Source organism: Trachypithecus francoisi, unplaced genomic scaffold (assembly GCF_009764315.1).
Source record: "Trachypithecus francoisi isolate TF-2019V2 unplaced genomic scaffold, Tfra_2.0 Lachesis_group14, whole genome shotgun sequence".
Classification (NCBI taxonomy): Eukaryota; Metazoa; Chordata; class Mammalia; order Primates; family Cercopithecidae; genus Trachypithecus; species Trachypithecus francoisi.
Genome location: NW_022681459.1, coordinates 50,893,714 through 50,906,557, shown reverse-complemented (window position 1 = coordinate 50,906,557; position 12,844 = coordinate 50,893,714). Strand labels below are relative to the sequence as shown.

The following is a 12,844-nucleotide window of genomic DNA, read 5'->3' as shown; positions in this document are numbered from 1 at the left end:
CTGGCCTATAATTCCAGCACTTTAGGAGGCCAAGGCGGGTGGATGACCTGAGGTCAGGATTGGAGACCAGGCTGGCCAAACCGCAAAACCGCATCTCTAATAAAAATTTTAAAAAATTAGCCAGGCATGGTCACGGATGCCTGTAGTCCCAGCTACTGGGGAGGCTGAGACACGAGAATCCCTTGAACCTGGGAGGCGGAGTTTGCAATGAGCTTACATGACCACTGCACTCCAGCCTGGGCAACAGAGTGAAACTGTGTCTCAGAAAAAAAAAAAAAAAGGGCCAGGCATGGTGGCTCACGCCTGTAATCCCAGCATTTTGGGAGGCGGAGGTGGGCAGATCATGAGGTCAGGAGATCGAGACCATCCTGGCTAACATGGTGAAACCTCATCTCTACTAAAACTACAAAAAACAATTAGCCAGACGTGGTGGCGGGTGCCTGTAGTCCCAGCTACTCAGGAGGCTGAGGCAGGAGAATGGCGTGAACCCAGGAGGTGGAGCTTGCAGTGAGCCGAGACTGTGCCACTTCACTCCAGCCTGGGCGACAGAGGGAGACTCCGTCTCAAACAAACAAACAAAATAATAATGTTAAACATAATAATGATATTGTGGTCAGATATAAAAATGCCTTTTTTGAATATGTATAGGAATAAAATGCTACAATATTGATAATTTACTTAGTTGGTGGCACTGAAAAAACCAGATGAATTAAATATGACAAAATAATAACTGTTAAATTCAGATATTGGGTATACAGACTCATTATATTATTTGCTCTTCTTTACTGAATGTTGAAGTTTTTCACAATAAAACATTTAGAAGGTCTAAATGCAATGTGGTATCTTGGACTAGACACGGCAAGTACACGAGTGCTAAAACCTGAAAAACGTCTGAATTTACTTAATAGTAATATACCAATGTTAACCCAGTTTTCACAAATGTAACTTGGTTATGAAACATTAACATTAGAGGAAACAGAGCAAAGAGTATACAAGAACTGTACTGTCTTTGAAACTTCTCTGTAAATCTAAAGTCATTTCAAAATCAAAAGGTTTATTTATTCTTTTTTGTTTGTTTGTTTTTGGAGACAGGGTCTCTCTCTCTCCCAGGTTAGGGTGCAGTGGTGTGATCTCAGCTCACTGCAACCTCCACCTCCCAGGCTCAAGTGATCCTCCCACCTCAGCCTCCCAAGTAGCTGGGACAACAGGTGGCTAATTCTTTTGTATTTTTGGTACAGAGTTTTGCCATGTTGCCCAGGCTGGCATTTTTTTAAGTTAGGAAAGAAATAACTAATAAATAAATAAAAAGTATAGCAAAGCACTCAAACATACTTGTAAAAGTCTTCATAGAATCTCCCCTTATGATCCTGTCGAATTGAGGCTCGGTTTATCTCAGGAAATTCATCTGAAATAGAGAAAATGGAGTATGTAGTTCAGGTTGAGAAGAGAAATTCAGTTTTGTCAGCTTCCCCTTCTGGATTAAAGATTTGCATCATAGGTCAGGTGCGGTGGCTCACGCCTGTAATCCCAGCACTTTGGGAGCCAAGGCAGGTGGATCACGAGGTCAGGAGATCGAGACCATCCTGGCTAACACGGTGAAACTCCATCTCTACTAAAAATACAAAAAACTTAGCCAGGCATAGTGGCGGGTGCCTGTAGTCCCATTTGCTGGGGAGGCTGAGGCAGGAGAATGGCATGAACCCGAGAGGCGGAGCTTGCAGTGAGCTGAGATCGCGCCACTGCACTCCAGCCAGGGCAATAGAGCAAGACTCTGTCTCAAAAAAAAAAAGATTTGCATCCCAAAAAATTAAACATAACTGTCCAATTTTTTTTTTTTTTTTTGAGACAAGGTCTTGCTCTGTCACCCAGTCTGGAGTGCAGTGGCAAGATCTCAGCTTACTGCAACCTCTGCCTCCTGAGTTCAAGCGATTCTCCTACCTCAGCCTCCTGGGTAGCTGGGACTACAGGTGCATGCCACCACACCTGGCTCGCTTTTGTATTTTTAGTAGAGATGGGGTTTCACCATGTTGACCAGGCTGGTCTTCAACTCCTGACCTCAGGTGATCTGCCCACCTCAGCCTCCCAAAGTTGTGGGATTACAGGGGTGAACCACTGTGCCAACTGTCTATTAAGTTGGTTTTAAGATGAATCACAGCCCACAGACCTCTTGCATCCACTAATGGACTGTGCTACTTTCCTTTTTACACCATCCTCATAACAGAAAAGATGGGAACGGTGTAAAAGGGCAACGAGGAAAAAAATGAGAGGGAATGGCTGGGGTGGGGTTGGGGGAAGCCTAATAAAAAACAACTGTAGGAGAGAAAGAGTTACTCACCAACAGATTTTGCATCATAGAAAGTTCTAGAAAACAGGACCACTGTCACTTCATGACTACAGTTCTTCTCCTATGTATGAGTACAGAACAACAGAGTTAACGTTTGTTTCATTTACTTCACTACGAAGCAGACTGCATGCACATAATTTTTTTTTTTTTTTTTTGAGATGAGTCTTAACTCTATCACCAGGCTGGAGTGCAGTGGCACAGTCTCAGCTCACTGCAATCTCCGCCTCCTGGGTTCACGCAATTCTCCTGGCTTAGCTTCCCAAGTAGCTGGAGTAGCTGGGACTTTAGGCGTGCACCACCACACCCAGTTAATTTTTGTATTTTGAGTAGAGACGGGGTTTTACCATGTTGGCCAGGATGGTATCCATCTCCCGATCTCCTGATCCTCCTGCCTCAGCCTCCCAAAGTGCTGGGATTACAGGTGTGAGTCATCATGCCCAGCCTTATTCTTTTTTTTTTTTTTTTTGAGGCAGAGTCTCACTCAGTTGCCCAGTCTGGAGTACAGTAGCACGATCTCGGCTCACTGCAGCCTCCACCTCCCAGGTTTAAGCAATCTCCTGCCTCTGCCTCCGGAGTAGCTGGGGTTACAGGCATGGGCCACCACACCCAGGTAATTTTTGTATTTTTAGTAGAGACAAGATTTCGCCATGTTGGCCAGGCTGGTCTCAACTTGTGGCCTCAAGTGATAGGCCTGCCTCGGCCTCCCAAAGTGCTGGGATTATAGGTAAGAGGCCCAGCTGCACATAATATTCTTAATCCAAGTGGCTCAGCAGCAGTGCACAATATTGAAAAGCTTCATGTAAATTCAGGTTGCAGTGCAGGGGACAGAGCACTGCTGGGAGTCAGAAGATCTAGATGGAGTCCTGGCCCTGACACTTGCCACTACGTGACCTTGGGAAAGTTACCTAAAGTGCCAGGAATGTGGAAAGTGATTGGAAAGCTGCAAATCAGCAGTAAATAATGATCACTGTCTCCCAGTTCCCGAGAAGCTGGGACTACAGACAAGCGTCAACAGGCCCAGATAATTTTTGCATTTTTTGTAAAGACAGGGTTTCTGCTGGGCGTGGTGGCTCACACCTGTAATCAGAGTGCTTTGGGAGGCTGAGGCAGGTGGATCACCTGAGGTCAGGAGTTCGAGACCAGCCTGGCCAACATGGCGAAACTCTACACTACCCAGGCAACGTGGCGCGCGCCTGAAGTCACAGCCACTCGGGAGGCTGAGGCAGGATAATCACTTGAACCCAGGAGGTGGAGACTGCAGTGAGCCGAGATTGTGCCATTGCACTCCAGGCTGGGCAACAGAGCAAGACACCGTCCAAAAAAAAAAAAAAAGAAGAAAGAAAAAAAAAAGAGAGAGTTTCATCATAATCCCCAGGCTGGGCTCAAGTGATCCACTAGCCTTGGCAAAGTGCTGGGATTACAGGCGTGAGCCACAATGCCAGGCCTACAGTGTTTTTTAATTTCTGCAGAACTGTGGTCTAGGGAACAAGAACAGCACCCATGGTGGTGGATTTAAGAATCAAAGACACTCCCACACCCTACTAGTCTCATAGGACGAGGGTGGGGGTTTGCTCCAGACTCAGTAGTATAAGCCAAGGCAAAGAACTTCCTTTGGACAGCGATGGGGACTAACGAGAATAAACATTTCCATGGAGTCTGGAGATCAATATCCTGGAAGTAGGGTGTTTGCAAATGAATATGAAAAGTGGCTTGCACCAGTGAGCTAGCAAGTTCAGTTTCAGTTCCTCCTGGGTCTCTGAAGACAACAGCCTATACTGACCAACCCCATCTTTATCCCAAGTACGCTTAGTGACTACAGAATTCAGCACTCACTACATAAAGCACATAATATAATGCACATTTCATAGATGTATCTCAAGTGGACAGAAATTCCTAAATACAAGCCACAGTACCAAAAGCAGACCTTCACTGACTACCAATTAATTCACTGGACTCCAAGAGCTCCAAACTCAGCACCCTTATCTAATTTTAGTGCAAGTGATATACAGGAAAACACAATGGGCTCACAACAGGCTGACGTGGGCATGGAGTGTCTCAACTCATAAGTGATGTGGTGAGAGGGTCTATTATTATCTTCATTTTGCAGCTGAAGAAATGGAGCCTCAGAGACTAATCCTTGGAGATAAAAAAGCTAATAAGCCAGGCATAGTGGCCTGCGCCTGTAGTCCCAACTACTGAGGAGGATTAAGTGAGAGGATTCTTGGAGCCCAGGAGTTCAAGACCAGCCTGAGCAGCAAAGCAAGACCTTGTCTCTTAATTTAAAAAAAAAAAAAAAAAGCAAGCTAATGAGATCATTTAAAATCCAGTCTGTCTTAATACAAACTCTACTCTTTTACACTACATAATGTGACTTCAAATACTTTTTCATCAAAACGTTTTCATGTGAAATCAAGGTGGGATAATTGAATGAAATAATTTTTTAATTGTGGCAAAACACATACAAATATTGCCATTGTGACATTTAATACATTCACCATGTTGTATAACTATCACCATCATTTAAATCCAAAACATTTTCATCACCCCAACAGGAAATCCCAAACTGATTAAACAGTCACTCCCCACCCTCAGTTCCTGGCAACCACTAATCTCTATATTATATATTTACCTATTCTGGATATTTCGTATACATAAGATCTTATGATTTGTATTTGATCCACTATGTCTGGCTTCTCTCACTTAGCATGTGTTCAAGATTCATCTATGCTGTAGCATGTGTTAGTACTTCATTCTTCTTTATGGCAGACTACTACTATATTGTACAGATATACATTTTATTTATCTATACTTTAGCTGATAGACATTTGTTATTTGTGTTATCCTACTTTTTAGCTAATATGAATAATGCTGTCAAGAATATGGGCTAGGCCTGTAATCCAGCACTTTGGGAGGCCACCTTGGGCAGATCACTTGAGGCCACGAGTTCGAGATCAGCCTGGCCAACATGATGAAACCACATCACTACTAAAAATACAAAAAATTAGCAGGGTAAGGTGGCGCATACCTATAATCCCAGCTACTCGGCAGGCTGAGGGACGAGAATCGCTTGAACCTGGGAGGTGGAGGTTGCAGTGAGCCATGTTTGAGATCGCAGCACTGCACTCCAGTCTGGGCAACAGAGCAAGAATCTGTCTCAAAAACTACATAAATAAATTTAAAAAAGAATATGGGACCAGGCACAATGGCTCACCCCTATAATCCCAGCACTTTGGGAGGCCGAGACAGGCAGATCACCTGAGGTCAGAAGGTCGAGACCAGCCCGGCCAACATGGTGAAACCTCATCCCTACTAAAAATACAAAAAAATTAGCTGGGCATGGCAGTAGGTGCCTGTAATCTCAGCTACTCGGGAGACTGAGGCAGGAGAATTGCTTGAACCCGGGAGGCAGTGGTTGCAGTGGGCGAAGATTGCACCATTGCACTCCAGCCTGGGCAACAAGAGTGAAACTCCATCTCAAAAAGAAACAAAGAAAAAAAAGAATATGGACTAGGCACTGTAGCTCATGTCTGTAATCTCAGCACACTGGGAGGCCAAGGTGGGAAGATCACTTAAGCTCAGGAGTTCGAGATCTGCCTGGATAACATAGTGAGACCTCATTTCCACCAAAAAAAAAAAAAAAAAAAAAAAAAAGCAGGGCATAGTGGCACATGCTTGTAGTCCCAGCTACCCAGGAGGCTGAGGAGGGATGGCCCCTTGAGCTGGCGCAATCAAGGCTGCAGTAAGCTATGACTGTGCCTCTGCACTCTAGACTGGGCAACATGGCAAGACTCTGTCTCAAAAAATGACTGTGCCACTGCACTCTAGACTGGGCAACATGGCAAGACTCTGTCTCAAAAAATATATATATACATATATAGTCATCCTAGTGGGTGTGAAGCGGCATTTCGTTGTGGTATTAGTTTGCATTTTCCTAAAGACTAATGATCTTGAGTATCTTTTCATGTACTTGTTGGACATGAGAAATGTCTATTCAAGTCCTTTGCCCTTTAGTGTTTTTTTCTGTTTAATAATTTTAATTATTTTTTAATTTTTATGGGTACATAGTAGGTGTTTATATCTGTGGGGTACATGAGATGTTTGATACAGGCATGTAACGTGAAATAATCACATCATGGAGAATGGGGCAGCCTTTGCCCACTTGTCAATTAGGGTTTTTTCTTTTCTTTCTTGAGTTATAGAAGTTCTATGTATTTTCTGGATAACAGATTTTTATCAGATCATTTGCAAATATTTTCTCCCATTCTGTGGGCTGTCTTCTTTCTTTTTTTTTTTTTTTTTTTTTAAGAGACAGGGTCTCGCTCTGTCCTGTCACCCAGGTTGGAGTGCAGTGGTACAATCGTACTGTAACCTCAAATTCCTGTGTTCAAGGGATTCTCTCGCCTCAGCCTCTTGAGTAGCTGAGACTACGAGCATTTGCCAATGCAGTCAGCTATTTTTTTCTATTTTTATTCTTGTAGAGACAGGGTCTCATTTCGTTGCCTGGGCTACTGGAACTTTTGGCTTCATGCAACTCTCCTACCTCGGCCTCCCAAAGTGCTGGGATTAAAGGTGTGAGCCAGCACGTCTGGCCCCTTCACATTCTTGATAATGTCTGTTGATGAACAAAAGTTTTTAGTTTTGAAGTCTGATTCATCTGCTTTTAACTTGGAGGTTGTGCTTTTGGTGTTGTATCTAAGAAACCACTGCCAAATTCAAGGTTATATGAATTTCCCAGCCACGCGTGGTAGTTCTATTGTAATCCTAGCAATTTGGGAGGCCAAGGTGGGCGACTGCTTGAGCTCAGGAGTTTGAGACCCGTCTGGGCAACATGGCAAAACCGTCTCTACAAAAAATACAAAAAATTAGCTAGGTGTGGTAGCAAAGGCCTGTAGTCCCAAGCTACTCAGGCTAAGGCAGGAGGATCCCTTAAGCCCAGGAGGTCAAAGCTACAGTGAGCCATGATCGCTCCATTGCACTTCAGCCTGGGTGACAGCGAGACCCTGTCTCAAAAAAAAAAAAAAATTATAAAACTTTTTAGGCTAGGTGCCGCGGCTCATGCTTGTAATCCCAACACTTTGGGAGGCCAACGCAGGCTGCCTGAGGTTAGCAGTTCAAGACCAGCCTGGCCAACATGGTAAAATCCTCTCTCTAGTAAAAATACAAAAAATTAGCTGGGCAAGATAGCATAAACCTGTAATCCCAGCTACTCAGGAGGCTGAGGCAGGAGAATTGAATAGGTGGAGAATTCAGGCAGGTGGGAGAATCACATGAAAATAAAAGTTCAAGAGTAGCCCAGGCAACAAAAGGAGACCCTGTCTCTACAAAACTAAAAACAGAAAAAATTTAGCTGGCTGTGTTGGCAAATGCCTGTAGTCCCAACCGCTCAAGAAGCTGAGGCAAGAGGATCCCTTGAGCACAGGAATTTGAGGTTATAGTCTGTGATTATACCACTGCACTCCAACCTAGGTGACAGGATAGAGCAAAACCCTGTCTCTTAAAAAAAACTGAATTCTTTTTTTCAGGTTGTTTGAACCTGGGAGGCGGAGGTTGCAGTGAGCTGAGATCGCATCACCGCACTCGAGCCTGGGCAACAGAGTGAGACTCCGTCTCACAATAAATAAATAAATAAAATAAAAATAAAACTTTTAAAAATTCTTTCTTCTTTCTTTTCTTTTTTTTTAGCCACCACACCCAGCTAAGTTTTTGTATTTTTTTGTGGAGACAAAGTTTTGTCATATTGCCAGGGCTGGTCTAGAATTCCCGGGCTCATGCAATCTGCCCACCTCCACCTCCCATGAGCGACCACACCTGGCTCAGCTTTATAGTTTTAGCTCTTTATTTACTTATTTATTTTTGACATGGAGTCTCACTCTTTTGCCCAGGCTGGAGTACAGTGGCATAATCTCAGCTCACTGCAACCTCCACCTGCCAGGTTCAAGTGATTCTCCTGTCTCAGCCTCCTGAGTAGTGGGATTACAGGGCACCCACCACCATGCCTGGTCTAATTTTTGTATTTTTAGTAGAGACAGGGTTTCATCGCGTTGGCCAGGCTGGTCTCAAACTCCTGACCTCAAATGATCTGCCCACCTTGGCCTCCCAAAGTGCTGAGATTACAGGTTGTGAGCCACCATGCCCAGCCAATTTTAACTCTTACATTTAAGTCTGATTCATTTTGGTTCCATTTCATATGATTTGAGGTGAGGATTCAAATTCATTCTTTTCCATATGGACATTCAGTTGTTCCAGAACAATTTGTTGAAGAGAATATTCTTTCTCTCATTAAATGAACTTGATGCCCCTGTCTAACTGACCATAGATGTACGGATTGATTTCAATTCAATTCCATTGATCTATATATCTAATCTTATGTCAATATCACACTATTCTGATGATTGAGGGTTTTAGTAAGTTTTGAAATTAGGAAGTGAGAGCCCTCCAACTTCGTTCTCCTTTTACAAGATTGTTTTGACTATTCGGGATCCCTTGCAATTCCACATTTCTATTTCTGAAAAAAAAAAAAAAAAGGCACTGGTATTTTGATACGAACTGCACTAAACTGTAAACTGCTTTGGGTAGTATTGCCAAATGCACAATATTGAGTCTTTCTATCTGTGAACACAGGTTATCTTACTATTTACTCAGGTCTCTCATTAACTCCTTTCACAATATTTTATAGATTTTAGTGGACCAGTCTTACAGCTCCCAGGGTAAAGTATTCTAAGTATTTTATTCTTTCAGATTGTTTATTGCTGGTATATAGAAACACAATTATTTTGTGTGTTGATTGGGTATCCTGAAACTTTGTTGAATGCACTAGCTCTCACACTTACTTTGTGGATTTTGAGGATTTTCTACATATAGGATCATATTATCTATGAATAGAAATAGTTTCACTTCTTTTTCGATTTGGATGCCTTTTATTTCTTTTGCTTGCCTAGGTGGTCTGTCTAGAACTTCTAGTTAGTATAATGTTGAATAGCAGTGGCAAAAGCAAGCATACTTACCTTGTTATTCATCTTGGGAGAAAGTTTTCAGTCTTTTACTAGCTTTGTGTTTTTCATAAATTCTCATAAATTGAGATTATTAGGGTAATTTAAATCTGGAGTCTGGGTTTTAGCTAAAATAGCTAAATTTAGGGCAATTTAACAAAAACAGTGCATTTTTAAAATCTGTATTGGGTAATGTTTACATAATGAGACTTAGTGTATAAGAAGAAATGTACCTTCCACTTGGTAAATAGATCAGCAAGGAAACCATTCACAGCTTTCTCAAAATACAAATCCCCTGAAAAGAAACAATGAAAAGAAGGTGAGAACATGAGCACAATCTTTATTTCTTGCTTGCAATTTCTTCTCTAACTAAATTTCTTCTCTAAGTAAATTTTTCTCTAAGCAATTCCCTAAGTAAATTGCTTGCAATTTCTTCTCTAAGAAAGGGGACCAAAAAGGTGTATTTTGTACACTTTTTTGTTTGTTTGTTTTTTGTTTTTTTCCAAGACAGAGTCTTACTCTGCCTCCCAGGCTGGAGTGCAGTGGCGCGATATTGGTCCACTGCAACCTCTGCCTCCCAGATTCAAGCAATTCTCCTGCCTCAGCCTCCCAAGAAGCTGGGATTACAGGCACCTGCCACCACGCCTGGCTAATTTTTGTATTTTTAGTAAATACAGGGTTTCCCCATGTTGGTCAGGCTAGTCTCCAACTCCTGACCTCAGGTGATCTGCCTGCCTCAGCCTCCCAAACTGCTAGGATTACAAGGCATGAGCCACTACACCCAGCCTGTTCTGTACATCTTACAAGATCATAACAGCCAGATGTACAAAGTGGTTTCATTCTCAACTTTCTAAGAAGCCAAGTTTATTTATTTATTTTTTGAAGCCAAATTTAATATCTGCCTCACTACTAAGAGGCTGTGGCTTCAATGTAAAATGCAGTTTGAAAGAAATTTGATTATTGAAAAAAGCAGTGTATCTTCAGAACGAGAAAACATTCTAACCTCCAAATATGATTATTCTCACAAGGATATTTAAAGTTTGTTAGAAGATGATGTGGGGGACCCTGGGCATTCATGAATTAGCATTTGTAGTTCCAGAAAATTCTCCCCTTAGCAGTTATAATCAGCATTAGAAACAGTACCATAAATATCAAAATCCCACATTTCACAGCTCATCTGAATAAATATGTAAACCATAGCCGACGTAGAACGAAACACCACCTGAAATAAAAACACAATTGTATTAAAAAGCAATGCCATATAGAGTTTCAGTTCTATAAGATGAAAAAGTTCTGAAGATCTGCTTCACAACAGTATAAATGTTCTTAACACTACAGAACTATACACTTAAAATGGTTAAGATAGTAAATTTTATGATAGGCTTTTTAATCACAATTTTTTTTTTTAAGCAATGATAAAAGAACCCTGCAATGTTGGACTTCTTTTTTTCCTTTGTTTTGAGACAGGATCTCACTCTTGCCGCCCAGGCTGAGTGCAGTGACATAATCACAGCTCACTGCAGCCTCAGACTCCCAGGATGAAATGATCCTCCCACTGCAGCCTCCCAAGTAGGTGGGACTATGGGAGTGCATCCCCGGGCCACAAAATTTTTGTATTTTTGTAAAGAGGCGGTCTCCCTATGTTGCCCAGAGTGGTTTCAAACTCCTGGGCCCAAGTAATTCTCACACTGTGTCTAGAGGTGGTTCCTTCCAGTGGATTCCTGGTCTCCCTGACTTCAAGAATGAAGCTGCAGACCTTCACAGTGAGTGTTACAGCTCTTACAGGTGGCATGGACCACCTTTGCTCACCAAGAGTGAGCAGCAGCCAGATACATTGTGAAGAGCAAAAGAAAAAAGCTTCCACGTGGAACGGGACCTGGGTTGCCCTGCTGGCTAGGGTGGCCGGCTTTTATTCCCTTATTTGGCCCAGTCCACGTCCTACTGATTGGTCCATTTTACAGAGCGCTGATTGGTCCATTTTACAGAGTGCTGATTGGTGCACTTACAATCCTTTAGCTAGACAAAGAGTGCTAATTGGTGCATTTACAATCCTCTAGCTAGACAGAAAAGTTCTCCAAGTCCCCACTTGACCCAGGAAGTCCAGCTGGCTTCACCTCTTACCACCTTTGCCTCCTGAAGTGTATTACAAGCATGAGTCACAGCTCGGGGCCATGACTTGGGACCTCTAAAAGCAAACTTCATCGAAGCGTTCTTTGTTTCATTTAAATAGTTACTGAACTCTTACTCTGAGCCCTGTTTCAGAGACAGTGAAAAGAAGATCTGGTCCCTATCCTCTAGGAGCTTACAGTACAAGATAAAAACATAAAAAACATTCCAACACATACAAAGGTTCTATGAACATTTACACAAGAAATGCAGGGGAAAGGGCAGTGAATCTACCTGGGAAAGTTATGGAAATCTCATTACGGGGACAGAACTTGGGATAAGATGTGCCAGATGATGAGTTGCCAATCTAATAAATTATAAGTCACATTGTACTTCCACTACTCTCAGACTGCCTCAATGAAAAGCATAAGTGGTTTTCTAGCCCTGTGTGCTATAACCACAGAGCCTTTCCTTCACAAGGCTCTGAAGAAGTTTAGAGGGAACGTAAAATGTAAATCTCTAACACTCCTTTAGGCCATCAGAGACCTGCTCCTTAAAGACTGAAGCTCCTGGCCGGGCACGGCGGCTCACGCCTGTAATCCCAGCACTTTGGGAGGCTGAGGCAGGTGGATCACCTGAGGTCAGGAGTTGGAGACCAGCCTGACCAACATGGTGAAACCCTGTCTCTACTAAAATACAAAAATTAGCCAGGCATGGTGGTGAGCACCTGTAATTCCAGCTACTGGGGAGGCTGAGGCAGGACAATCGCTTGAACCCGGGAGGCTGAGGTTGCAGTGAGCCAAGATCGCACCACTGCACTCCAGCCTCGGCGACAGAGTGAGACTCCACCTCAAAAAAAAAAAAAAATGTTCAGAGAAATGAACAGAAATATAGGTTATATTGTCTAAATGTTATAATAATAAATATGCGGCCGGGCGCGGTGGCTCAAGCCTGTAATCCCAGCACTTTGGGAGGCCGAGACGGGTGGATCACGAGGTCAGGAGATCGAGACCATCCTGGCTAACACGGTGAAAACCCGTCTCTACTAAAATACAAAAACTAGCTGGGCGAGGTGGCGGGCGCCTGTAGTCCCAGCTACTCGGGAGGCTGAGGCAGGAGAATGGCATAAACCCGGGAGGCGGAGCTTGCAGTGAGCTGAGATCCGGCCACTGCACTCCAGTCCGGGAGACAGAGCGAGACTCCGCCTCAAAAAAAAAAAAAAATAATAATAATAATAATAATATGCAACGTTCTTATAATTAAAGTTGTTTTCCTCTGTCTGTCTGTAGAGACAAGGTCTCACTCTGTCTCCCAGGTAGGAGTGCAGTGGCACCATCATAGCTCACTGCAACATCAAACTTCTGGGCTCAAGTGATCATCCTGCCTCAGCCTCCCAAGTAGCTGA

The 12,844-nt window shown here is 43.1% G+C and overlaps 1 protein-coding gene across 17 annotated transcripts in view; it reads right to left on the bottom strand.

Moving 5' to 3' along the window:
* DEPDC5 (DEP domain containing 5, GATOR1 subcomplex subunit) overlaps positions 1 to 12,844 on the bottom strand; it is a 155,889-nt gene that overhangs the window by 116,224 nt on the left and 26,821 nt on the right. For all 17 annotated transcript variants that reach the window (XR_004442409.1, XR_004442410.1, XR_004442408.1 and 14 more), the window contains exons 9-12: positions 10,477 to 10,555; positions 9,567 to 9,628; positions 2,336 to 2,405; positions 1,333 to 1,405 (exon numbers count right to left, since the gene is read on the bottom strand). Coding sequence is in view for 14 of the 17 variants with exons in the window: in XM_033233340.1 (XP_033089231.1) it covers positions 1,333 to 1,405; positions 2,336 to 2,405; positions 9,567 to 9,628; positions 10,477 to 10,555 (284 nt within the window). In the remaining 3 variants the exon portion in view is untranslated. The remainder of the gene's footprint in view (positions 1 to 1,332; positions 1,406 to 2,335; positions 2,406 to 9,566; positions 9,629 to 10,476; positions 10,556 to 12,844) is intronic.